General features: G+C 50.8%; 1 protein-coding gene across 3 annotated transcripts in view; it reads left to right on the top strand.

The window, feature by feature from the left end:
• The window catches only part of PPFIA1 (PPFI scaffold protein A1), a 74,618-nt gene that overhangs the window by 1,121 nt on the left and 48,342 nt on the right, over positions 1 to 25,155 (top strand). For all 3 annotated transcript variants that reach the window (XM_039840592.1, XM_039840590.1, XM_039840589.1), the window contains exon 2: positions 376 to 639. In XM_039840592.1, the coding sequence (XP_039696526.1) occupies positions 376 to 639 (264 nt within the window). The remainder of the gene's footprint in view (positions 1 to 375; positions 640 to 25,155) is intronic.

The raw sequence follows: 25,155 nt of genomic DNA, 5'->3' as shown, positions 1-25,155 counted from the left end.
TTTTGACTTTCTCTCCCTCACCGGGAAATAGAAAAAAATAAATGGGTTACAGAAGCACACTTGTTTTCAACAACCAGAAAGTACAGCCTTGCCAACAAAACACCAAGGGTGTGTTCTCCACGTGAGGGGTGGTCTTTGGTCTTCACCGGGTCCGGGGATTCCTGTGTTCGTGTCTTCATCTCGTGTGCTCCAGCACTTAGGATTTGCATGTGTATGTTTTCCCAGCTTATTTATGTTCAGGGCGTCATAGTCAGATCTGAGAATAATGGGGCTGTCAACCTTTCATTTATTAGCTACAGATAGGTACGAGGTTGTAGATTTGTGGGAGCCTTTATTTCGCACTTAATGACTGTAGTCTGGGTCTTCTATTTCGAGATGATGTGCGAGGTGATGCCGACCATCAGTGAAGCAGAAGGCCCCCCGGGAGGAAGTGGGAGCCATGGGTCCAGCTCCCCTTCGCAGCCAGATGCAGATTCACATTTCGAACAGTTGATGGTCTCCATGCTGGAGGAGAGGGACCGTCTTCTTGACACGCTGAGAGAGACTCAAGAAACGCTGGCATTAACCCAGGGGAAATTACACGAGGTCGGCCATGAAAGAGATTCCTTGCAGAGGCAGCTCAATACTGCACTTCCACAGGTATGGATGCTTTCCACCTGCAGTGTTACAGACTTTTCCCCACTAAATGTTTTTTTATACTCTTATTTTCTATGGTGTTGATGTTTTTAGAGGAGTATTTTGTGCAGTCGTTTATGAAATGGTTCTGGTATTTGTAAGTCACGTATACGTGAAGTTCCTGAAGATGAAGCTTCTCGGAGAACAAACTGTGGCCCTCTAGAGTCATGTGAAAGCACCTCGTAACTCTTCCTTCCTTTCTCCGGGCCGGCAGAGGAGCTGCCTGGACTGGGGGTGGTGCTCCAAAGTGTTTGAGAAAGGGCCGTGGAGCAGCCAAGCTACGTGGTGCCTTTCGACCTGTTGTCTTAAGACATTTCTTGCTAAACGTGTATTTCTCAGGGATTGCATCATGTATTTCCAGTTTCCTAATGAAATTTAATGAATAGATAGCATGGATTTCACAGGAAAAATATTTTCACAGCCCGTTTTTATCAGAACACCTGTGTTTTATACGTCACATTTCTTTGAGGGAATAGAAGACTGAAGATGGAATCCTTTGGAACTTTTCTCCTTGGCAGATGAGAATTATAAGGCTTAGAATCACACTGACGTTGTTAATCTAAGTCTATTGCATTTGGACTAACGTTTCAAAGCCTTTTCTTACGGAGCGGAGTGAGGATTTAATGACAGGTGAAGGGAGACAGTATGAGCTGGAAGGTAAAGGAAATGGCACAGACCATAGTGGGAGATGTGAAGGTTACTTCGGTGTTTATGAGCTGTCTAGGTGCCATTTTACTTATTCATAATAGGTGCCTTTATGGTGCTTTCAGGTAGATGACAAAGCATGCATTTATACTCTCATGACTGGTCTGCAGTGGTAAATTAGGAAATGAATAATTACTAGCCTTAATGCGTTTCTTGGCTTTAGTCAGTTCTCCTGAAAGATTGATAAGCCAAACATTTGGATTTCCTTTTTAGCAACAATAATTGGGTATTAGTGCTATAACGTTCCCCTTTTTTTGATTAGAGAATCACTAAGATTTTTCTCATTTGAATCTTCTAAATTACCAAGTTTGTTTAGATCACATTTTATTACCAGAAGCTTAAAAGGATTGGCCAAATTATATTTTATGTGTTTGAAAATCTTTTTGCTGTATGGGTTTGTTTGGTTTTTTGTTTTTTTTTTTGGTAATTGTATTTGTTTTAATATAATTAAAGGAAAATATACCGAAGTGTATGTCAGATATGCATTTGATAAGGTAGCTTTTTGAGAGAAGGAGCACAAGGACATAACAGGAAAGGGACAGGAGTTTCGTAGAGTAGTCTTGTGCAGTGGATGTTGTCACACCAGTGGGGTGAGACAGTTGCTCAATGATTTGTTTCTGGCTGCTGCTCAGTGTGGTAACCTGGAAATGCCTCATTGAGTGGAGAACATGATGATGTCACCTGTTCACCTCACCACCTGAATACCTGAGTCCAAGATTTCAGAAACACAGGAACATTAAGAAATCAGATTTTGGACCCTTCCCTTTCCCAGCGTTTGTCTCGTTTGGTGGCTGATAGTGTAACCTGACAGGCATATGAGTAAAGTAAGGCTTTTGCACCCCCTGGCGCATTATGTGGGCAAGTAATAACATACTTTCAAAGATTTAGAAAAATTCACAAATCATAAGTGTACGTCTCAGTGGAGTTTTCATAGAGTGAATACACTCATAACCAACACCTAGATCAAGGAAGAGCACATTACTAAGCTTCCCAGGGGCCGCTCGTGCATACTCCCGGTCATTGTCCCCCAGAGCCAAGCGTGGCCTTGCCTTTGCCACCGATTACTTTGGCATGTTCTCGACTTCATTGAGTGAAATACAGTAACATGTGTATTTGGTTTCTGGATTCTTTCGTGCAGTGTTATGTCTGTGAGATCCAGCCACGTTGTCTCGAGCTCGTTCGTTCTCACCTGCTGTCTATGACCCAGCGTGTGAATGCATATACCGTAGTTTATTCTCTCTACTGTTCGCAGTGTCTGGCTTGTTTCTGGTTTCCGCAGACGATGCCCTGAATATCTTTGCTCGTTTTATTTGTTTGTTTTTTGGTGCAGATATGTATACATTTCTTTTGGATGTGCTGCGTGATAGAGTGCACATTTGGTCAGCCTTAGTAGACACTGCCCGAAGCGGCGGTGGTGACAGTTTGCACTGCCACCAGCAGGGTGTGAGCAGGCAGTCGTCCTCTGACGCCCGGCTCTGTCGGGACTCTCATTGTCGCTGTCTGGTGGTGATGAGTGGAGGGACACTCCCTGATGACCGGTCAGCATGCAGAGGCAGAGTTGCTCTGGTGTGTTTAGTGGCCATTTGGATCTCTTCTCTCGTGAGGTGATTGTCTTTTGCCCATTTTTTTGATTGGGTTATTTGTTTTGTTTCTTAGTGATTTGAAAGCATTCTTTTTACATATTGAGTACATATGTGTGTGTATGACAGATTTTCTTTTTCATTCTTGCGTGAGTGTGCCTTTGCACTCTTTCATTGGTGCCGTGATAAACGATTTTAAATTTTAATATCGCCCCATTAATACTCTCTGTTCACTGAAAGATAGCATGAAGTTCACGAAGATTCTATCCTGTAAAAGCTTCATTGTTTTATCAGTCACATTTAGATCTATAGATCTAAATCCATCTGAAATTGATTTTTGTTTATGGTGCGAGGTGGGGCCGAGATTCCCATTTTCTTCCCTTAAATTTGTGGACACCCATTTGACCCCCCATAATCCATTAAAAAGACAGTCCTTTCCCCAGTGCACTGCAGTGTCACCTCTGTCCTAACTCAAGAGGCCGTGAGTGTGGGTCTCTTTCTGGACTCCCCTCTGTTCTGTTGGTGTTTTTGTCATCTCTGCACAAATACCACAGTGACCGAATGACTAGATTTAGTCACTCTCGATATCTGGTAATTTAAATCCTCCAGCTTTGCTGCTGTTCGTGATTACCTGGCTAATCTTGATCTTTTATATTCTTAGGTAAATTTTAGGATCTGCTTGGCAATCTCTCCCCAGAAAAATGTGCTGGGATTTTAATTGAGATTGTGTTTAATCCGTAGACCAGTGTGGGGAGAAACGACATCTTTTTAGTATTGGTCTTATAATTCATGAACACAATATAGCTTTCCATTTATTTAGCTCTTCTTTAATTTGTCTTAACATTTTGCAGTTTTCTGTATATAAGTCTTACAAGCATTTAACTTATTCATAGGTATTTGATAATTATGGATGCCGTTAAAAGTTATACCTTTATAGGTAAATTATGTCATTGTATATTAGTAGTACATGGAGACGGAATTGATTTTTGTGTATTCACTTGCTAAATGTTTATTTCTAATAATAATTCTTGTATTTTCTATGTGTACAATTATGTCTGCAGGTAAGTTTCTTTTTTTTTCCTTCTTTCCCAGTGCTATAACCATTTTTTTCCTTGCCTTACTGTCCTGGCTAGAATCTCCAGCACAGTGTTGCATAGAAGTGGTGAGAATAGTATCCTTTGTTGTTTCCAATGTCAGAAGAACTTTCAGTATTTCACCATTACAGATGATATTTGATGTACCTTTTTTGTAGATAATTTAATCAAAATATGACTGTTCTTGATTCTTAGTTTGCTCAGAGTTTTTTTAAAAATCAAATTAATATTAACTTTAAAAAATTTTTAATGTTTTCAGTTACAGGTGACATTCAGCATTATATTAGTTTTAGGTGTACAACTTAGTTATTAGATATTTATATAACTTACGTCTAGGACCCACTTGGCCCCATTCGTAGTTATTACAGCATCACTGACTGTCTTCCCTGGGCTGCACGTCGCATCCCCGTGACTGTTTTCTAACTGCCGGTTTGTTGTTGTTGTTGTCGTCGTTGTTGTTGTTTTTAGTTTGTGCTTCTTAATCCCTCACCTTTTTCTCCCATCCCCCAACCCTCTCCCATCTGGTAACCGTCAGCTTGTTCTCTGCATGTGTAAACTTTTCTTAAATGTATTTCTGCATTTGCAAAGACAATCAGGTGGTTTTTCTTTATTCGTGGTGAGTTAACTTCTTTTTTTAATTTGTGTTCTAGAATATGCCAATTGGATCTCAGTGTGTTCATCTTTCACTGTATTTTGTGGGGGTTAATATTTTGTTTGGGATTCTTGCATCTGTGTTACGAGAGAGGGTGGTCTGTAATTTTATTTTCTTGCGTTGTCCTTGTCGGGTTTGGTATCAGGGTTCTGCTGGTCTCATAAAACAAGGTGGGAAATGGTCCTTGTTTTTGCCCAGAAAGTTCTTCTGGGTCTGGTCTTATCTTAGATTTTTGGAAGAATTGCTTGGCAAAACCAACTAGTATAGAGTTTTCTTAATGAGAGGCTTTAATTTCAGATTCATTTTTTTTTTTTATGTGGAAATAGGATTTTTCTGATTTTCTATTTCCCCTCCCCCCCCAGGAATTTGTTAAAGCCACCCAGACTTTCCAGTTAATATGTGTATGGTGGTTCATTATAGTCTTATTATTTGCAAAAGCTGTTGTAATATCCCCTTTAAATATTTTTATATTGGTAATTTGTGCTTCATCTTTTTTTCTTATCATTCTTGCTAGGGGGTTATCAATTTTATTAGTCTTTTTGAAGAATCAACTTTTGGCTTTATTGATTTTTTTCTATTTAAAATTTTGTAATTTTTGCTCTTATTTCTTGCATCTGTTTTGTTTGTTCTTTTTTCTCGTTTCTTGAGATAGATGCTTAATTGATTTTTATCCTTTTTTCTTTTCCAATACATGTGTCTAAGGCTGTAAGTTTTCCTCTAAGCACCCCTTTAGTGGTATCCCACAAGTTCGGATAAGCCAAACTTTTCTTCTTTTAGGTAAAAATATTTAAAATTTCATCGTGGTTTTTTTTTTATTCATAAAGTTTTTTAAAAGTATGTCACTTCTCAACATTTGGGGGAATCTTCTAGTTATCTTTGCTGATTTCTAGCTTAATTTCATGACGATACCTTAGTCTTTTTGGGCCGCTCTAACAAAATGCCATAGACTAGCTGTCTTATAAATGACAGAAATTTATTTCTCATCATTCTGGAGGCTGGGAAGTCCAAGGTCAAGATGCCAGCTGATTTGATGTCAGACGAAGGCTCAGTCCCCTGGTTCGTAGTCCCCTCACTCTCGTGGCCTGGTGGCAGGGGCGGAGCTTTCTCCTCTCGTGATCTGCTTGCCTCCCAAAGTCCCTGCCTTCTGGGGGATGGTGAATTTTGGGAGGACAGACTGTCAATCTGCCACAGTCCCCAAATACACTCTGATTTATTTCAGTCCTTTGAGATGCGTTGAGGCTTCCTGGTGACCCAGCATGTGTTTGTTCCTGTGAAATATTCCGTGGGCCCTTGGAAAAACGTCATCGCGACATCCAGCTCTGAATCACGAGTAATTTCCAGGCGCAGTTCGAGCGTACTCTTCTCTTCCCGTTTTGCTTATCTGTGTTTTCTAATTTTTCCCCATTTTTTGAAATAAAGAAGTCAGTAAAACAAACAAGAAAGAAAATGCCGTTGCCGGGAATGCAGTGTTCTGTTGTCTATCAGCAGATCGAGTTTTTTTTGAAAGGAAGAAATGAGATTTTTAAGACATCTGACTCAGAGAACTCCAGTATGTAAAACCGAGAAAAGAAAATCTATTCAGGTTGAGTTGTGGGTGGGACCCCAAATTTTGTCTACGTCTCTCCCTGAGACAGGAGTATACATAGGAATCAGAACACCCTAGGGAATAAGGTCCTAGAGTCACAGCCTATGGATAAGTCTGCCAGTGTCGGATAAGTCTGCCAGTGTTGGTGTGTGTGTCGAGAGCCCTGCGGAGATGTAGGCGGAGTCGGTAGCAGCATAGAGTGAGTGCGCTGGGCGCCGGGGGAGGGAGGCTGGAGAGATGGGTGCTGGGGAGACGGGAGCGGGACAGGGAGGCCGCCGCCACCAGCCTCGGGCACTGCGGGCCAGAGCCTGCACCGTTCCGCCCGTGTCCCCTCGTGCTTTGGCGAGGTCCCGCCAGGCACCTGCTGAGCTTAAGTTAGTGCGTAAATGAGGGCGCCTTTGCCTGCTGATCAGGATGCGGGAAGTCAGCTACAAGTCCCCGCACCGAGGGCAGGTTCTACTGGCGCCTGGGGCTCGTGGTGCCTGGACTGCTCTGCTCTTGCCTGGACTGCTCTTTCAGTTGGAGCCCTTAGGACACTGCGCTGCTTCCGTTGCCATGGGCATAGGGGACAGGTAAACATGTCCTTAGGGGACAGTAAACATGCCCTTTCAGAGCAGCCTGGCCCGTTGGCACCCTCTTCACACTCAACTCGCGTCTTTCTGAGAGAGCCCCGCCTTGTCTTCCTGTCGTCTGCAGGGCAGAGCCTTCCCTCCGGTGGAGCCCTCTGGGACTGGAAACGGTTCTGGGTTCCGGGCTCCTGCGAGACCGTGGTGGTGGCAGACAGGTCCGACATGCAGGACGCGCCGACATGCAGGACGCGCCGCTTCTCAGCCCGAGGCAGGAGCAGGCTGGGCGGGGGCCGCAGAGTCTCTGGGACCCAGGAGGGGCCTTTTGGAGGCGCCACTCTGAGCTGAGGGTCAAGGCTGGGAGGAGGCAGCTGAGAGCTTCCCCAGAGGTGACGGAGGCATCTGTCCCCTCCTCGGTCCCTCATGCTGTACATGGTTCGGTTTCGGCCCGGCCGAGAGTCAGAAGCCGGGGACAGCCTTGCCTCGTCACCGCACATCCCGCACCCCGCTGGTCTCCGGGTCCTGTCGAGAGGGCCTTTCCTGTCGCTCAGGCCGCCTCTGAGGGCCACTGGCGAGAGCGGACCCTTCGATCCCCTGGGCCTGTCTCCTCCTCCCCAGCCCCGGTGAGCGCGCCGCCCTCAGAGAAGGCCACTCTGGCTCCCGGTGTGTGCCGCGCCCCAGTGCCGGGGCGAAGCAGGGCTCTGGATCCGGATCCGGCCCCGGAGAGCCGGTTCTGCCCTGCGTGTGATGGGCCGCGGAGACGCTGCTCTTCTCGCCTCTGCTCAGGAAGCGGTTCTGTCCGGAGGACGTTTTACGCATGGTGACAGCCACTGTGACAGCTTACCATAGTCACACTTTCTGTCGGTTAGAAAATTAATCAGAAGAGCCGCGCATGCCGGGAGGGACCATCGTCAAGTGTAAATAAGTGTACTTTATGTCCCACGGTTTGCCATCTCACGCTCGCCCCCCGCCGTCCTCGCTTGCCTTGTTTGTGGCACCACTTCGGGGGGGACGCTGTTTCCAGTGGTCCCTTCTTGCGGTGGAGGGAGGGGTCACCGTGCTAGGGCAGTGATTGGAGACCTCTCTTTGTTGACTCTCTCTGCACTTAGGAGTCTGTGGAGGGCCACATGGCGCCTGTGCCCCAGGGCCGGCCTGGTCACCAGGGCACTTCCTCGTCGTGTTAGCGTCCACCCGTGTTCCTGCCCAAGTCCGTTCTGACTCTGGAAGTTGCAAAGCGGTGATGTTTTCCACTCTTGGTCCTCCTTCGTTTGTCAGCCGATACTCCTCTGTGGAGAGTCCCTTTTTGTTCTCTCTCTGTCACCCAGCATGGACACTTAGATGTGTACGTATTCAGTGAATCCCAGTTAATTATCATCATTACTCCTTGGATGCTCATATTGTCCCCCTCAGATTGGCTCCTGTGTCCTTTGGCCAAGGCCCTATTAGTCTTTGAATGCACCATTGTTTTCCTGCCCCAAAATTTGTCCCAGGCCCACTTTGCGTTTTTCCTGCCTGGAATCTGAAGTCGCTCCTCTGAGGAGCCCTGGTTTCCTTTGGTGGGGAATGCCCTTTAGAAATCAGTATCGGGGACTAGGTGGGTGCAGTGTCCCAGCAGCTAGCGTCTTAGGTCCTTTCAGGGCACAGAGCTAGACACAGATGTTCATAAGAAGAAAAACCTGGATCTCATGTTGGTATTTCCTTTACAAATTAAAACTCAGTTTTACCCCTTATTTTGTATTTAAATTTCTTGACTTACATTAACCATTTTGATTTCTAATGATATTAGCATTATTTTCTTTATCCTATGATATACGTAAAGTCATTTCAGATTTTTAGTACCATATTGTTATAATCATCCTGAGCAAAGTTTTAGAATTTTTTTGTGATTCTTCTGGGTCTTCAAATAAATGTGTCTTAAGACCATATGCAAGTTGACCCTTGAACAATGCAGGTTCAAACCACGTGGGTTCACTTATACACATGTTTTTTAATAAATACATACATAAATGTATTTTTTATGATCTGAATATTTTCTCTAGCTTACTTTATTGTAAGAATACAGTACTTAATATACAAAGTATGTGGTGATCTACTGTTTGTGTTATTGGTAGGGTTTCCGGTCAACGGTAGGCTATTAGTACTTAAGATTTGGAGGAGTCAGAAATCACTTCTAAATCAGTGCTCCTAAATCTCCTCCGTTGTTCAAGGGTTAAGTGTAGCTAGATTTTTAAAAATTAAATTTATCGAGGTGACATTGGTTAATAAAATTATGTAGGTTTTAAATGTATACTTCAGTAACGTGTCATATGTATATTGCACATGTGTTCACCACCCATAGTTAAATTTCCTTCTGTCACCTCATATTTGACCCCCTTTACTTTATCTACCTCCCCCTCTTCCGTGGGTAAACAGTGCACTGTTGTCCATATAAGTGTAGTTAGAGTCATGGGTTTTAAAGCAAGGCGAAGTCACATAACCACTTAGAACTTGGTATACAATTAAGGTCAGTCATTTTTGTTTATTCTTAATTTTAGGGTTTATATTTTTTTGGAATACATATTTTTTTTTCAAATACATAAAACACGTATATGGTTAAAAAATCAAAACTATAGAGCAAGCCATCCTCAGAAGTCTTGTTCCTCTCTTGTCCCTCGTGGGTGGGGTGGTCACGTGTCCCATTTGCTGAGATCGTCCTGGTTTTTGCGTGTTGTCCTGAAGCAGTTAGTAACCGTGCCCCCTTTCACTCTCAGAAACTAAGCACAGGCGAGGCTTTGTTAGCGCTTGCTCATGCTAATTTAGGGATGTGGACAAAATGTTTCCACTTTGTAGGTTTTTCCTCTGTCACTGGAAGTAGGCTCTTGGCTGAAATCAGCAGACTTGGATTGCGGTTCACTTGGCAGGGAAGGTCCGCCTGTGGAGTTCTTACTCCTGGCTCAGAGTCTCATTCTTATTCCGAGGAGGAAATTTCATTTTGCTCTGAAAATAAATCTGGGAGCCTGGAGCATATCTTGCATTTCCAAGTTTTTCTGCTTTGCAAATGGGCTAATTATCCCTGCTGCCTGTGTCGTTTGAAATCTTTGCCAACAGTAATACAGAAATTGATTTCATGTAGCGACATGCTGAAATCGTCGAATCGCGTATGTAAAGGTGAACGTTCTGCTTGAGACTGATCGATCTTTCTGAGCCATCGATCTCTTAAAATCTTAAGGTGCTGTTAAGAAATGAAGGCACACTCTTCCACCCTAAAAATAACCCATGGGGAAACTGTGAGTGACAGGTAAGGTCTTGGCATCCTGTGTCCCCTACCATGGGAACAGATGCGGCAGGAGCAGAGTACTTCGGGTAGTCTGATATAGTAGTTATTTTTATGCCAAGCAAACTATAAAGGGCTTCATTTGTGACTAAGCGTGAAATGCAGTTGATGCAAAGGGCTGGAGAAACTGTCTAGAATTTTACGGTGCCGTTCTGTGGCTCAGCTCCTGCCTCCACCGCAGAGACACTGAAGGGAGACTGTCAGCAGATGGCATCTCAGCCTTTGTGCTGCTTGATGGCATTTTACAAAAACTAATAAGGGCCTCTCCCTCCGCGAGCAAACAGGTCGACGTAAACGAACGGTTTAGACGCAGGCACACAGGTGCGCGCCTCGTAGCTTATGCTCTGGCCTGCCAGTCCGTACTGGACTCCCCTCCCCTTCTCTCCCCAGGTATCCCTGGGTCGTGGCCGGTAAGTTTTGGAGGAACACGGTCCGTTGTGGCGGCCAGCGGGACTTGGAGCCCACCTTGCCCCTCGTTGCTGAGCCGTTGGCGCTCGTGCTCTTCGACCAGCTGGGGACAGTCCCTGCGGCATTCGCCTTCTTCAGCAGGTTTTCGCTGGTGTCTGCCCGGGGTCAGGCACTGACCGGGGGTTGGGTAGGTGGGTGTCGGATGTCGGGGGGTTAAATGAGATGATGGCCAAGAGTTATCGCCTCTGTGCCTCTCGCTGTGGGTTATCTCACAGAAGCCCCAGGATGCTCCTGCGGAGCACAGTCTGTACCGTAAACCGGCCTAGAAGGCCGGGTGCTGTCATGACCCCGGCTTGCAGATGAGGACATCGAGGCACAGAGAGGTTGGGTGCCGCCTGGAGTCCCGCAGATACTGAGCGGTGGCGGCCGTGTTTGACTGGGTGGTCTGGCCCCACACCTGTTCCCCAGGGCCGGAGGGGCACAGCAGTTTGCCCTGAGAGGGCCCCAGGGGGTGGTCCTGGAAATGCAGATTTGGGGTTCTTTAGCAGAGGCCCTTTGTCCCACTCAGCCCCCCTTGGCACCTCCCTGCTCACTCTACTGTCGAGTGGCTTCTTTTCTGTGTCAGGGCAACTGCACTTGACCTTCCCTCAGCCGCACGGGAGCCTGAGTCCGAGCGCGGCCCCCACAGTGTGTCCCCACAGTGTGTCCCCACAGTGTGTCCCCACAGTGCCCGCGTGCTGCTCCGTGCCACGCTGCCCCTGGTGCTTACGTAGTGTAGTGCCTGGCGCACGCTCCCAGCGTGGGGTGAGGGAGCGGCTCTAAGGCCTTCGGTGGCGCCTTTAGTGCCAGAATCTTTTGAAAGTGACCTGTGCTTAGGCATCTTGTCTGATTGTTCCCAGCTGTCCTCAGCTCTCACTTGATTCGTCGAGGACATTTAGGGTTCTGATTCTTCTTTCCTTTGCTGCTTTGTCCAGAAACGTATCCCCCCCGGATATAACAAGGGGGGTGAGTGTGCTTCACAGCAGCTGTGTCACGCTGTTATTTTCTTTACCGTCCGTCAACTCTTGGCCCATCGTACAGTTAAAATGCACTGACCTGTGATTACATTTTTAAGATAACTAGACTAATCATTGGAATAGCAAATAAGGAAAAAGCCGTGGCTTCAGAGTTTAACAAGCTGCTTGGCAGTTTGCACGTCATCATGGGCCAGGCCTGTCCTCGGTCCCCTGCCTCTGACACAGGTGTGCCCAGGGCGACACATGGCGGAGCGTGCAGGTGCGTGGAGGCGCGGGCTCAGAGCCCTGGGGCGGGGCTGTCCTGGTGCTGTCCCCAGGTAACCTCTCGGAGCCTATGGAATACAGGGGGGACTAGACGCTGTAGTCAAGAGCTTCGTGGGCAGAAGCCTGTCTCTGAGGCCAGCTCCGGGGAGGGCAGGGCTTCCCGGGGCCTCGTGGGCTGACGCCCTTTGGCCTCGAAGGGTCCGAGGAGGACGGTTGGAAAGCCTTGGGGGCCAGTTGGTTTTGGACACCCCTTTCAGCCCTATAACTCTCCGTGGTTCCCGCACATTCTTTTTTGCACGTGGTTGGGAAGGGTCAGTGTTTGGTTCTGGTTTGATCCAGTTTGAGGACTGGGGCCTGCAGCTGGGGGAACGAGGCGATGCTGGTGGCAGGGGCACCGGGAACGCGCCCAGTGCCGGCCCCGGCGCCCGCCGTCTCTCGCCAGGGCACCTCCCTGGCCTTCAGCCGCGGGCCAGGAAGCAGGATCTCGTGCCTCTGAATGTGGGCGTCGTTCCTCCCTTGCGTGTGAGAAGGGCGGGGAGTCGAGTGATAGCAGGGACGGTGCAAGAATTTTCTAAATTGCATTTGGTTTTGCGATTTCTGGGGGGAGTTGCTTTTCTATGCAATCATCTTGGAGACCGTGCTTCCGAGCAGGGCGCTGGGACTGGGACTCGCCAGGAGCTGCCCGCCCCACCCACCCTCCCGGCCTGGTGAAAATACTGGGGAGCTGCGGGAAGCTGGGGAGAGCAGCCGGTCAGCAGCAGGCATCAGTCCGCGGTGGCTGCTGCTCTGACGGTCATTGCCGAGTGGCTCAGGCAAGTGTGGTTACGGCAGAGTGTTTTTCCCTGTGGTGCCCAAACTTGACCGTGACCAGTAGGGGAACAAAGGAGAACAATGAAAAGTGCGAACAGCGTGGGGCGCGCGCTGTGCCGGCGCCGGCGCGAGCCGGAAGGCGGTGTGTTTCTGACGCGCATTCGTGCCGTCCGTCGAGGGAAGCGGACGGCGTTCTACATCGCGAAGATGCACAGCGGGTTACGTAGGCACGCTAAGTCCAGGGGCTTGGTCACAAGCCACTGGGGAGATCGGGGCAGAAAAACGAACTATTTTTTGTAAGTACGCTACGAGGGTCACAGCGTCTCCAGGAGGGTGGGGGGACCGGGCCTGGAGGCCCCGAGCCCAGCCCGGCTGCGGAAGGTGAAGCCGCGTGTCCCGGGAGCTCGCTGCACTGCCCGCTGCACGGCCGGGGCCGCGGGTGGGCCGACCCCCTCTGGACACCGCCTGTCCTTCTCTCTCATCCAGAGTCTGGGCCCCGCGCGTCCAGCACTGTCCCCAGGTGCAGGAGGGTCTGGGAGAGCCGGTGCTTTGTGCGTTCAGCTCCGCCTCTGGCCCAGGTTGTTCCTCAAAGCGGACCATTTCCCAGCCACAGGGCGGGGGCCGGGAAGCTGGGTGGCCAAAGTGGAGGACGAATGGCAACAACATGTCTGAAATTATGGACAATTGTCCCTGTAAAACTGGAGAAAGCGGTTTAGCGTTTCCTCAGATGGCAGATGGCAATGCCCCTTTCTGGATGGGGTTTTCAGGAACAACTGCCCGACTTTCCCTTGGAGAAAAAAACGAACGCACGTGAAGTGAACATTTAAGTTGGGTGTTGGGGTGCCTGCCTCCCATCAGTCTTCTGCCGACGTCGTCCCTTTTCCTCGTGCTCTCTGCTCCGTTGAGTGTGAGGAGGGAGTGTGAGGAGGGCTCACGGACCGGAAACACCGCCTTTCTGACGTGTGCACGGCACAGGGCTCGACAGTCAGCCGGGGCGTAGAGAGACGCGTCAGGAAGACCGGATGGTCAGCGTGCAGGGCGTATGTCGGGAAGCACGTGCAGTCCTGCGTGGTTTTCTTGTGCAGATGATAGAAATACTTGTTCTCATAAAGGTTTGACGGTGAATGCAGAGGTGGCTTGAAAGCACACTCCCGTGGACAGGCCGCGTGCGCTTGTGCAAAGCCCTCCTCGTGTCTCCTGCCTGAGTCTTCAGTGTGAGTGGTCGTCGTGAAGAGGGCCGGGTGCTGCCGGGAAGTGCGCTGGAAGTGTTGATACAACAGTCTGTTGGTGAAGCGACTTGCAGGCTGAGGCAGCGTGGAGCTGGCCTGAAAACGTCGTTAGCGCGCCGCTCCCGGGGCGCCGTGGCACTCGGCGAGGAAGTGACTTGGTGTCCTGACTCCGAATGTGTGTTTTCCTGGGCTTGGCACCACCGCCGGCGTCCCTTTACTTGTAAGTCCATCGTAAGCTTCCCTCAGTGGAAGTTTTATGGTGACAGCACACAGAGAGAGGCTGGCACACGTCACACTAACTTAAAGTAACTACAGAGCGGCAGTGATTCAGAGGGCGCCGCGTAGTGCCCGGAGCTCACGGCAGGCGGCAGGCTTTCTGCACGCTCGGAGAGCCTCTGGGGGAAGAGGCGAGGGCACGGGAGCCCTCGGGATGCAGAGATGTTTGGATAGTTGCCTCCGTTCGAGCGGAAGTATTGTGCCCGTGACTAGGAAATGCAGCAAAGGCCCAGCCCTCCGCCGCCCCGCGCCCGCTGTCTCGGAGACCCGTTCTCCCCGTGGGGCCCTCTTTTTGAAGATGATGGCCAATGGGTGTCTTCAGCCCCACGTTTGTGATGCTCCTTCCATCCCCCGGCCCTGAGTTTTGGCCTGTGGATGTCCTGCTGTCGCCCACGTCCCGAGTTGTGTTTGTCCTTCATCCTCAGTCAGCCTCTGTGTCCCAGCCGCCCCCCCGAGCTTTGTCGTGCATCCTCTCTTTCCCTTGTCCTCCAGTGTGACTGGGCACGGTTTCTGTCTGTCTTTTCCGATGTCGTTTCCCTCTCCCCCAGTGTCCCGGCGTCCTGGCCGGGGCCCTTCGTGCCGCGTGCCTGCACGAGGGGGCTCTGCTCGCCCCGTCCGCGCTTCCCGGTCCGCCCAGCGCTCCTCGCGCTGCGACCGGCTGGCCCTGCGCCTTCGGCAGCGCCTCTCCGCGGCAGCAGGGGCGAGGCCTCCAGCCCTGTCGTTCTGCTCTCCCTGCTCCACGGTCGGCTCTCTCCGGCTTGCCCACACTCCGCACCCTTCCCTGGCGCCTGGCCTGCAGCGGTCCCTGTCCCGCAGTGCCCTGCACTCCCTCTGGCGAAAGCCCTCCTCTCGCAAGGCTGCGCTCAACCCTGTGAGGCCTGCTCTGAGCCCCTCCGAAGCCTCCTGGGGTTCAGGGTCTGTCCTGTCTCTCAGAGGGGACGGGGTCTGTGCCGGGGGTCGCTTTACTCTTTCTTCTCGTTCTCTTTTCTCCAGTTTTAAAAAATACCACGCGCTTTAAGAAAAACAGATGAAATAGCAGGATCAAGTGTACCTCAGAGTCATCCATGAGGGGGCAGAGGGAACCACAAAAGATACGCCGGGGGTATGTGACCAGCCTCTCCCTCCTCATAATGCGATGGCGGGATGGTGGGGTCCGGCTGTTGGTCCACTCTGTAGCAGCCCCGTCTCTTTCCCTAGCTGCTGAAGAGTTCTCTGTCTTTTCTCCCCAGGCTTCTCCCTCACCCTCCACACCTGTGGGTCCTCTGCTTACTAGCTTCGTGATCTCGGCCAGGATCATTTCACCTCTGAGACTGTTTGATCATCTGTGAACTAGAGATACTGTTTATTTCCCAGCATTACGGGCAGATTTAGTAAGAACCGAAATAAGACATCCAGCACAATGCATGCATCAAGTAGGTGTTCAGTAGACCTGAGGCAGCTTTTCTTGAACCGGGTAAGACCTGCTTACCCCCGACGCAGTCAGCCGGAACTGGGGTGGCTCAGCCCGCGTGTGGACTTCCTTGGTTTTGGTGCTTCCTGTGGTCTCTTCCTCTGCAGGTAATGTCCGTATTGAGTTCTGAGTCCCAGGCCACTTATTAACCAGTAACCTTTGCACACCAGAAACCTGCCTGGGCCTGTATTCTGATTTGCAAAGTGAGATAATTACGTGCGTCTTCCTGGGTGGCTTGGAATAAAATGTGATCAATTTTATGAAAATACTTTGCAAACTGTAAGGCGTTAGGCAAATGTAAAGTTACTACAGTTAATATTTACATCTTATGAGTACTCAGCATAGTGCCTCAAATATTTTTGTTCAGTAAATTATTTGCCCTAATGAACGGGGCTGCTCATTCATCAGCTTGTGTTTCTGTCTCCTGAGCCACAAGAGGAAGCCCCTCATAGAGCGCGTTCAGTCACGGTTTTATACCTAGACCTTTGATCCATTCTGAGGTACTTTCTGTTAAATTAGGGGTAAAACTCTTTATAACAGACTGGACTCTTGTCAGACTGGTTTGCAAGACATGAACACACAGAGCCACAAAACTCAGAAGATCACGAAGCAGCGACACGTTGTCAGAGGTGCCTCCTGCTTGCCCGCGGTGAACGCTGCGCTGGGCTCGGTTTTTCGCCCAGGCTGGGGTCTTCACAGACGGGGGGAGCGGTTCCTTCCCCTGAGAGCCTCGGTGCGTGCAGTGACATGTCAGCAGGGACTGAGGATGGTGCAGCCTGGTGGGAGCCTGTCCCGTGGAGTGCCGGGTGAGCCTTTGCAGAGAGGTGGCATGGCGGAGCTCGGTCTGCGATGTCCTGGTCAGCACTCACAAGGTCGTGGGGCTGGGGTGGCCGGTGCCCGGCGTGAGGGAGTGGCAGGGGCAGAGGTGGGTGGTGGCAACGCCGCATGGCGGGCTCGGTCCGCATCCAGTGCTTGGCCTATGGACGGTGGAGTTTGGCCAGGGGAGCGGGTGGGAGGAGGATGTGACAAACAGCGAAGGTGCTGAGGGTGTGAGCTCCCAGGGGGTGCCGACCAAGGGCTGTAGTCAGTCCTCTGAGGATGCGTCCCGTGGGTGGACTGCCGTGGCCGAGCGCAGTCCGGACAAGCAGAGGGGCGCCGCGGATGCTTCCTGTGCCCGGCGGACGCTTCGACCCTGCTGCTCCCACCGGCGCGCTGCAGTTTTCTAGTGGGTGGTGCCCCTCTGTTCGTGAAAACCACCGGAGACGCAGAGGCCTTTCCAAGCTCCGTTCAGCCGCAGCTCTGGCCTTCAGCACAGCGCTATTTGCGCTTCTTCGAGTTGTCAGCAGAGTGTCAGGACACGCTGTGAATGGGGACGTAGGTGCTCCCACCACTCACCCCTGAACTCGTCCTTCTGCTGGCCACGCATCCTCGCGCCACGAGGGGCATCCCTAGCAAAACGTCGCCAGTGACGGTTCCCTGCCTGGGCCTTTGATCCTTCCTGGGAGATCTGCCTTCGATCTGCTGAGTCTGAGCGCCCCAAGAGAGACGAGCAGGAAAGCAGCCACGCACTTGTCCTCGGTCCTCCGGGTGTCGAGGTGCGCGTGTCCTGTCGTGTGTGCTGTGTCTGTTAGAACTCTGGCCACGATTGTCCATCGCTCTTCCGGAGTCCTTTCCGGGCTGCACTGTGGCTCTAGACCACGGTCCGGTGGGCGATCGGTCACCCTGTCGCACGGCGGAATGTGCTCTCGGGAACCCGCCGGCATCTTGTTTGCAGTGTCCGTTGCCGTCAGCGGTGCGGCCTTTTCTGTGCCGCTGTGCTTGGTAATGCCTGCGAGGGCCCTGGAAGCTGGTGTCCGAGCGCTGTCCCACATCCAGGGCGTTCTGGGCTAATCAGGCACGACATAACTTCCCAGAGTGCGTAATCACACGTGAAAGAGTTGGTCGTGCTGTCTGCGGGATCGAAGTGCTGGTGAGAACTGAAGACGAGCCCGAAGTGATGCCGAAGCCGTAACGAGAGCAGAGGCTGTCAGGATGGCCATCCTGGCGATGGGAACGGGGCGGCCCGGGAGACCGGTATGGCGTCGTTTTACTGGAGGAGCGGGGATGCTCACGGGCGCGCTGTCCTCCCCTCTACGTGGCGTTGAGCCTTCTCAAAGCCGAGTGCCTGCGACGCGGACACCCTGCCACCGCTCCCAGACGCTGTCCGCTCCACGCTCTCGTGGCGCCGTCATTGCCGGGAGGGTCCAAGCACATCCTGCGCAGGCCCACCCGTGGCTCTGGGGTGAGGCATGAGTGACGGGGCTGCGACCCCCTGCTGGCCCACAGTCCAGCACACCCGTTTGTCTTCCAGCGCAGGCATAGGGGGACGCCCGCGTGCGGGTCGGTGTTGGATGAGCCCCGAATGGCTCAGCAGAGGGTGAGCACGTAGGAGTACAAAACAAAGTGTAAGGGTCTCTTGGAGCTGTTTTAAACCCCTGTGATGTAACTGGATAGAAAATGAGCATGGGTGTGAGAACATAGCATGCAACTGGGATACACAGTTTTATCTGTCTTTTATTTTTAATAAATATGTGGAGCTAAGTCTGAGTCAGAGTTAGCTAATTAATCTACATTCCTAAAAGTATATACGAAAGTGGCCAAAAAAGCTTTTGGCAGTTGTCTTATTTGGAAAATGGGAGCATTGCTTTTTATTCAAAATGGCCTTATATTTGGGCATATGTATTACATGTGTAATGTTTAAATAAAATTAATTGAATATCAAGCTAAACAGTCGTAGGTTTATGATGACTTTTACTATGGTCTATAGTAGGATAATATTTTAATCTGTCCCTTATTGCTATGAGTAGGTTAAAAAGGCAGATTTTAAATGGAGAAATTATAGTGACATTTGGACAAAATAAATGTTTTTTTCCTTTTTTTTTTGCAAATAATGTTTTACGTTTAAAAGTTAGTAAGGCAGGCAGTGCTCACAGGACAGTAAAAGTGCCCGTGGAGATGACCCGGCCCACAGCACTTTGGCCATCGGGGAGGTAATTACGGCGGGCCGTGGTCTCTGTCCTTTTGGTCAGGACGTGGAAAACTCTTACTATAAATTACAAGTGCAGACAGAAGTGACGGAAGCAGCGGAACGCGTGTCAGTGCGGCTCAGTGTGACGGATGCGAGAGCACACAGCCCTTCGGCCCAGCGCGTCTGCTTCTAGGGTGTACCTTAGGACCATCTAATTCATCCCTTTTGAAATCTTTTAAATCATAATCTTTGCTATCAAAAAACCCGCGATTTGAGAAAATCAACACGATACTCTAATTATAAAATAAGATTTAAAGGTAAGTATGTTTTGTCGTGCGGGTGGTTGGGCGTGGCCCCGCGAGAAGACACAAGTGAGAAGTTGGTGCCGTCTGCTAAGAATGTTTAAGGGAAGGTGATCAGAAGCCAGGAACATGCAAGAAGAGGGGGCCACTGTAGATGTGTCAGCGTAGGTAAAAACAGACCGATCTCATTGGTATTTGATCAGCAAAAAGTAGCCGTAACTGCAACGAGGATGGTATGCCATTCACGCTACAGGCTGTCAAGTGGAGAACGTGAGGAAGGACAATCGCACCAGTGAGCTGAGCCTCCTCTGCAAGTGAGGTGTCGGGAAAGTGTGATTCCCGTGGTCGCGAGGGGGTCAGAGGAGTGACGGAATGTCACGGAGGACGTAGCGCCTCTTGGAGTCTCACCGACGCCCAGGCGCATTCGGTCTCCAGCATTTAAAAAGATTGTGGAGCCCTCTGCATGATAAGGGAGTGCAGGGCAGACCCAGAAAAGAATGATCGACACCAGAGTTCGATGACGCAGCAGGACAGCGGGGCTACAGGGAAGCAGGTGTTCTCATGGATTGCTGGCCTCTGAGGAATAATTGAGTATCTGTTAGAATTACAGATATTCTTCGACTCAGATTCTGGGATTTTATCTGACAGATGCACTTGGCGCAGGTGAAAAGCAGTATGTGGACAAGGTTATTTGTCATCGTGTTATTATAGGAGAAGATCGGCAGCACGAGCATGAACATCCGTCAGTGGGTGGACAATAAATAAAACATGGCTCTCGTATTTATCATATGCGCAATCAGCGCCGCTATAGAAAGGGAGAGGACGTTGTGACCCAATGTGGAACTGTCCTCAGGGCACGGCTGTAAGCGAGGGACAGAAAGGCAGGGGCACCTGGCCATCCTCTCACATGCGCACGGAGCTCTGGGTGGGCGGGAGACAAAGCAGGTGAGTGGCCGCAGGGCAAGGGGTAACAGCAGTGACTAATGGGTCAGGGTTTCTTCTGGGAGGTGGGTGAGCAAAATGGTCTGAAATTCGACGGTGGTGTTGGTAGCACAACATTGTGACTATGCCGAAACCACTGAATGGTATACTTGAAAATGGTTAAAATGGTGAATTTTATGTAACTCACTCTCATCTCGATAAAAAATGTTTTAAGTGAAAGAAAAGCAGTGCGGTCATATTTTTTAATGAATTTGTATAATACTAATTTCAAATAGTTTTGTGAAATAGTCCTATCAGTATTTCAGTTACTGTGACGTAATGCAGTTTTTTCAAGCGTAAGAAAAGCTAAATTGTCAGAAATGATCAGTTTCAGAGTGGGCAGGCTGGGCTAATTGTCAGTCGTGTGTATGTCATTGCCACGTGGCAGCGCTGCTGTCACCGGTGGACACACCACATCCCACCACGAGCTCTTCAGGTTCAGCCTTGCATGATGCAGGCTCGGAATAAGACACGCAAAACGCAGCCTTCTCAGTTGCTAAGCCAGAATTTAGGAAACAGGCACAGAGGTTGGTTGGTTGGTTGGTTGGTTTGAGGTTTATTTTTTAGAGCAGGTTTGGCTTCACAGCAGAATTGAGGTGAAGCTGCGGGGATTTTCCGTGTACCTCCTGCCCCTCCCCCACTGCCCACATCCACACCAGATGGTCCATTTGTTGCAGTCAGTGAATCTGCACTGACACATCGTCACCCGGATCAGTTTACAGGAGGGTCCATGCTTGGTTCTGTGAGTTTGGACAGACATGTATAATGTCACGTGTCGACCATTGCAGTGCCACACAGGGTAGTTCCCCTGCTCTAGACATCCTCCGTGCTCCACCTGTCCGTCCTTCCCTCCCCCCAAACCTGAGCATCCGCTGAGCTTTTCACTGTCCCAAGGCTTTGTCTATTCCAGCATGTCACGGTACGTGGCCTTTTCAGACTGGCTGTGTTCACTTAGTGATACACATTCACGTTTCCTCCATGTCTTTTTTTATGGCTCGATGGCTCATTTCTTTTCAGCGCTGAATCATATTCCATGGTCTGGATGGACCACAGTCTGTTTACCCGTCTCCTACTGAAGGACATCCTGGCTTGCTAAAAATCAGACCCCGTGTCCATTTCTTTAACTACACCGCATCGCCCTGCACTGAGGATATATGCCTTTTGCCTCCAGTTTCAGGGGCAGGTTAGCGAAAATAATGAAAAGTGATTTAAAAGTAAAACAGAACTGCTGGCGGAAATTGCCAAGTACAAGAGATGGAGAACTGTGCCATGGGGCGACTAGAGAACCGGGAGGAACACAGGCGCGGACGGGGCCGGGACCCGTGCGGGCCACAGCTGCCGCGCTCTGCCCGGGGTGGCTGGGAAAGGCGGCTGTTCATTGCTTTGGGACTAAATGTTGCATCAGATCCACAGGAATTGATTTAAAATTGGCCTGATCGTGGATTTTGATCAGTAATGTCTGGTTTGTATGATTTGGACCTAGTATCCAGGTCTGAACCTTTTGTCCAAAACCAATAAATATTTACGATATGTTTAGGTATTATGTGAAACTAAGGGCTTGAACTGATTTTAATGGTTAAATGTTATTTTCTCTGTTCTCAATCCCAGAAAATATCAAATACAAACCTGTATTCTCAAACTTATATTTTAAAATGAAGTTATTCCAGTGATTATTTTGTCTATTCGATTTCAAAAAATACTTCAAACTTTAATTATAGTAAATAGAATGTCACTTTACATGCGTAGTACATTTGGCTTACAGTATCTTTTAAACATTTTTTTCTGAAAAGGAAAAAATCTAGATGCTGATAATTAGATTCCTGTGATGGTAACAGAGTAGATTATTGCACATATTTGGGGTTTTTTCAGGCTGCACTGTTTTTTTTCTACAATAATAATACAAACACAGTGCACATACGAACATGCTTTTGGAATCTTAAACTTTGGAATTTCCTGTCTAATGTTTATCTAAACTCCTAAGTTTAAATTTACTTTGATACTTTTTCTGCTGTTGAATTCTTCTGAGCAAAGAGAAAGGTTTTTCTTTAAGGAGTGAAAATAATTATCATGTTCTATGAATTTGTTTTCTACCAGTCAGTTTTCTACCAGGGTATCATAGAATGTTTTTGGCTGTTGAATTTATTATAAAAACACTTGTATTTTGCCATAATGATAGGAATTAAATAGATTCTCTTAATAGGTGAACAGAGGGAGTTCGGGCCATTTGGAAAAACCTCAGGGAACTGCATGGAGCAGACCCAGGCCTGCTTCCGGTGGTGGAAGCCTTAGAGAAGTGTGGTGACAGGGCATAGAATGCGGGCTTGTCGGTGAAGGCGGGGCTTGTGGGGGACCCTCGCTGTTACAGGTCTGTGTAATGGCCTGTGGCCCCTGTGCCTTAGTCATGACGCAGCCCACCCCCCACCCCTACCGTCGCCCTGCTGTGCTTCGACTTGGTACTTCATCTAGAGGCAGTGAAGTTCGTTCGTGACAGCTGTGTGACTTTTGAAAACAAAACACTGATGTTCAGCCCTTTTGGGACCTACTGTCCTGTGACCCCACCACCTTGTTGTGACCCCTCACCCTTCTTGTGTTTGCCCCGAAATGCCGTGATCCATGTCACCGCAGACTTGCAAGCCCTTCAGCTGCCGAAACCCACGACCATGAAGTCCATTCCCTGTCCACACTCGTGACCAGGGACCCAACGTGGGCCCGAGCGCCACACAGGCACGCTGCTGGCATGCCACGACCCACTCCTCCTCCCCTCCCCGGGCGCTGCTCACCCATCCTCACACTTAACGCGGTTTGTTTTGTCTGTGAAGCTGGAGGGAACCAGGAGAGGGCGCCCCCGAGGTCCCACCGCACGTCCGCCTGTGTCTCTGGATCTGGGCCCATACACGCGGCTGCCTTTGCTCTTCCTGCGGCCGAACCGTGCACCTCCAGGAAAGGCCATCTCTGCGCCGATGCACTTGACCCGCCTGCCCTCAGCTACTCAGAGTAGTCACTCGGTCAGTTCCCGCCCCTCCCCGAGTCTCGCCGTCCGTGTGCGAACACCTGCCACACCTGTCTCATCGTCCGGAAGGTCTTTCTTGACCCAGTATCTTCTAGCCACTGCTCTGTTTGTCTTCTCCCTTCGACTGTGAAGTTTCTCGAAAGAGTTTCCATGTGATTGCTACTGTCCTCCCATTCTCCGCTGAACTCAGTCCAGTCAGGCTTTTGGCCCTGCCACTGCTCGGAAGCTGCTGTTGTCACGGTCACCGCTGACCTCCATCTCGGCGGGCCCGCCTGTCAGCAGTCAGTCAGCCGACTGGATGACCTACCAGCACCATTCGATACGGTCGATCGCTCCTCCTGGGAGCGCTTGACTCCCGAGGTGCCCTCCTGCCTGAGGGGCGCCCTGCATCGCCGTCTGCAGTCAGTGCCCGGTGCACGTGGGGTGCACCGATCCCCCACTGCGCCAGCATTCTCAAGCACTCCAGACCTGGGTCGCAGCTCCCTGCTTGATGGTGCCACTCGAATGTCCGATACTATCTCGAATCGAGCACGTCCAAAACTGGACTTTAAGTCCTCCCTTCAAAACGCGTTCTTCCCAGTCACTCTCTTCTCAGAAGACGGTGGGTCCACCCTTCACTCGCTGCTGCCAGCGTCCTTGGAGGCGTCCCGGCCTTCCCTCTCTCAGATCCGCTCAGCCCGTCTCCTGTCACCCTGCTGCCACGCTCGCCCGGAGCCCACCTGCTCACGCTGCCTTCCTGCAGCAGCTGCAGGTGTCCCCGCCTCAGCCTCCCCTCTGCCTGGCTCTTCTGGGCACAGCACCCGGGGACAGCAGGTGGCACCTGGCGTGTATCGGACACTTGGGTGTGGTCTTGAGAGTTTTCCTGGTTTCCATCTCCCCAACATCGGTCCTTATTTGGACCCCTTTCCTCCCTGCGGTTCTTGCTGTGGACTCAGAGTAGCTTCCGCTCCCCGCTCCTGCAGTCCAGCGTCGGTGCACCCCCGGGCCTGTGCCCCCAGGTCCCCACAAGCCTGCCCCTTTGCCAAGCGCTGCCTGGGCTGGGGCCGTGTGTCTTCCGCGCTCGCAGAGCCGTCAGGCCGGGCTCCAGCCCCACAGTTGCTCCGCAGTGGGACAGCGCCTTCGTCCTTGTGCGAGTGGCTCTCACTGACCGGGCAGCCGGCCCCTCCTCACTCAGCTCAGCCGCCATCTCCTTCGTGGTCCATCCTGGGCGGCTTCCGCCCTGCTCCGTGGGAGCGCCTGGGGACGCGCCAGACCACAGCTCTGGTGCGGCTGGTCCCCTCGTGCAGCTGTTTCTTGGAAGAATTGTGACTTCGTCGGGATGGCTCACAGACTCAGGCTGTGACACGTCTCTTTTCCAAACACAGCAGCGAAAGTATAACATTTAAATCAACCAAAAGTACAGCCAGGCCCCCAGGAGAGAGAAAGGCACACCCTGCCGTACAGAGGACAAACCTGGTACGCGTGTGTCGCCCGGGTTCCCCGGGCTCCTGAGCGCCAGGCTGCAAGCCGGCAGCGGCGGGAGGGAGCTCGGCTCCCACGTTAGGGCGGTGGGGACGAACGTGTTCAGCGGAATTGCAGCCAGATGCTGACTCACCTTTCAAAGCTGGCGTGAGGTGAACTTCCCCCGTCTCAGGCCACTATCCCCTCTACGTTGGGGCTTTATAGGAAGCGTGGGCCTGGGGGGCAGTTCCGGGGATGTGTCACTGTCCGACTGGGATGGAGCCAGGCAGCAGGAACTGTAAGTCTCCGAGGAAACCTGGTTCTGGCCTGAGGCCGTGGGAGGCTTGCAGGGGCAACTGTGGGACACTAGGAGGGCCGAGAGCGCCAACAGCAGGACCTCGTCAAGAGCGGGGACCCAGGTCCCCGTGACATGAAGCTGCCTTGTACCGCGCCACCCTCGAGCCGACTCCGTCCGCACAGCACACCACCGTCTGCAGCCTGTGCACCGGCTGGGAAAACTGTCCAAGCACGTGCGCTTAACGAGGCAGACACTCACCAGACGAAAGCAGACGAAGGCCACGAGGGCTGGAAGGCACGACAGAAAAACAGTTTGAAATCCAGTTAATGAAAAAGATACGGGCCAGAATGTTCAGCTTTGGACTGCACGTAATCAACGACAGAATTAGTGAATTGGCAGCGCCTTTATAAAATTGGCCCTGAGTGCAGCACAAGGGGGACAGAGGGATCAAAGAAAGCTTCAAGGCCCTGAGTCCAGGCGGGCCTGGAGCCAGC

The sequence above is a fragment of the Pteropus medius genome, unplaced genomic scaffold, assembly GCF_902729225.1.
Source record: "Pteropus medius unplaced genomic scaffold, Ma_sr-lr_union100, whole genome shotgun sequence".
Classification (NCBI taxonomy): domain Eukaryota; kingdom Metazoa; phylum Chordata; class Mammalia; order Chiroptera; family Pteropodidae; genus Pteropus; species Pteropus medius.
Note: the sequence above shows the minus strand (reverse complement) of the source record. Positions and strands in the feature narration are given on the sequence as shown.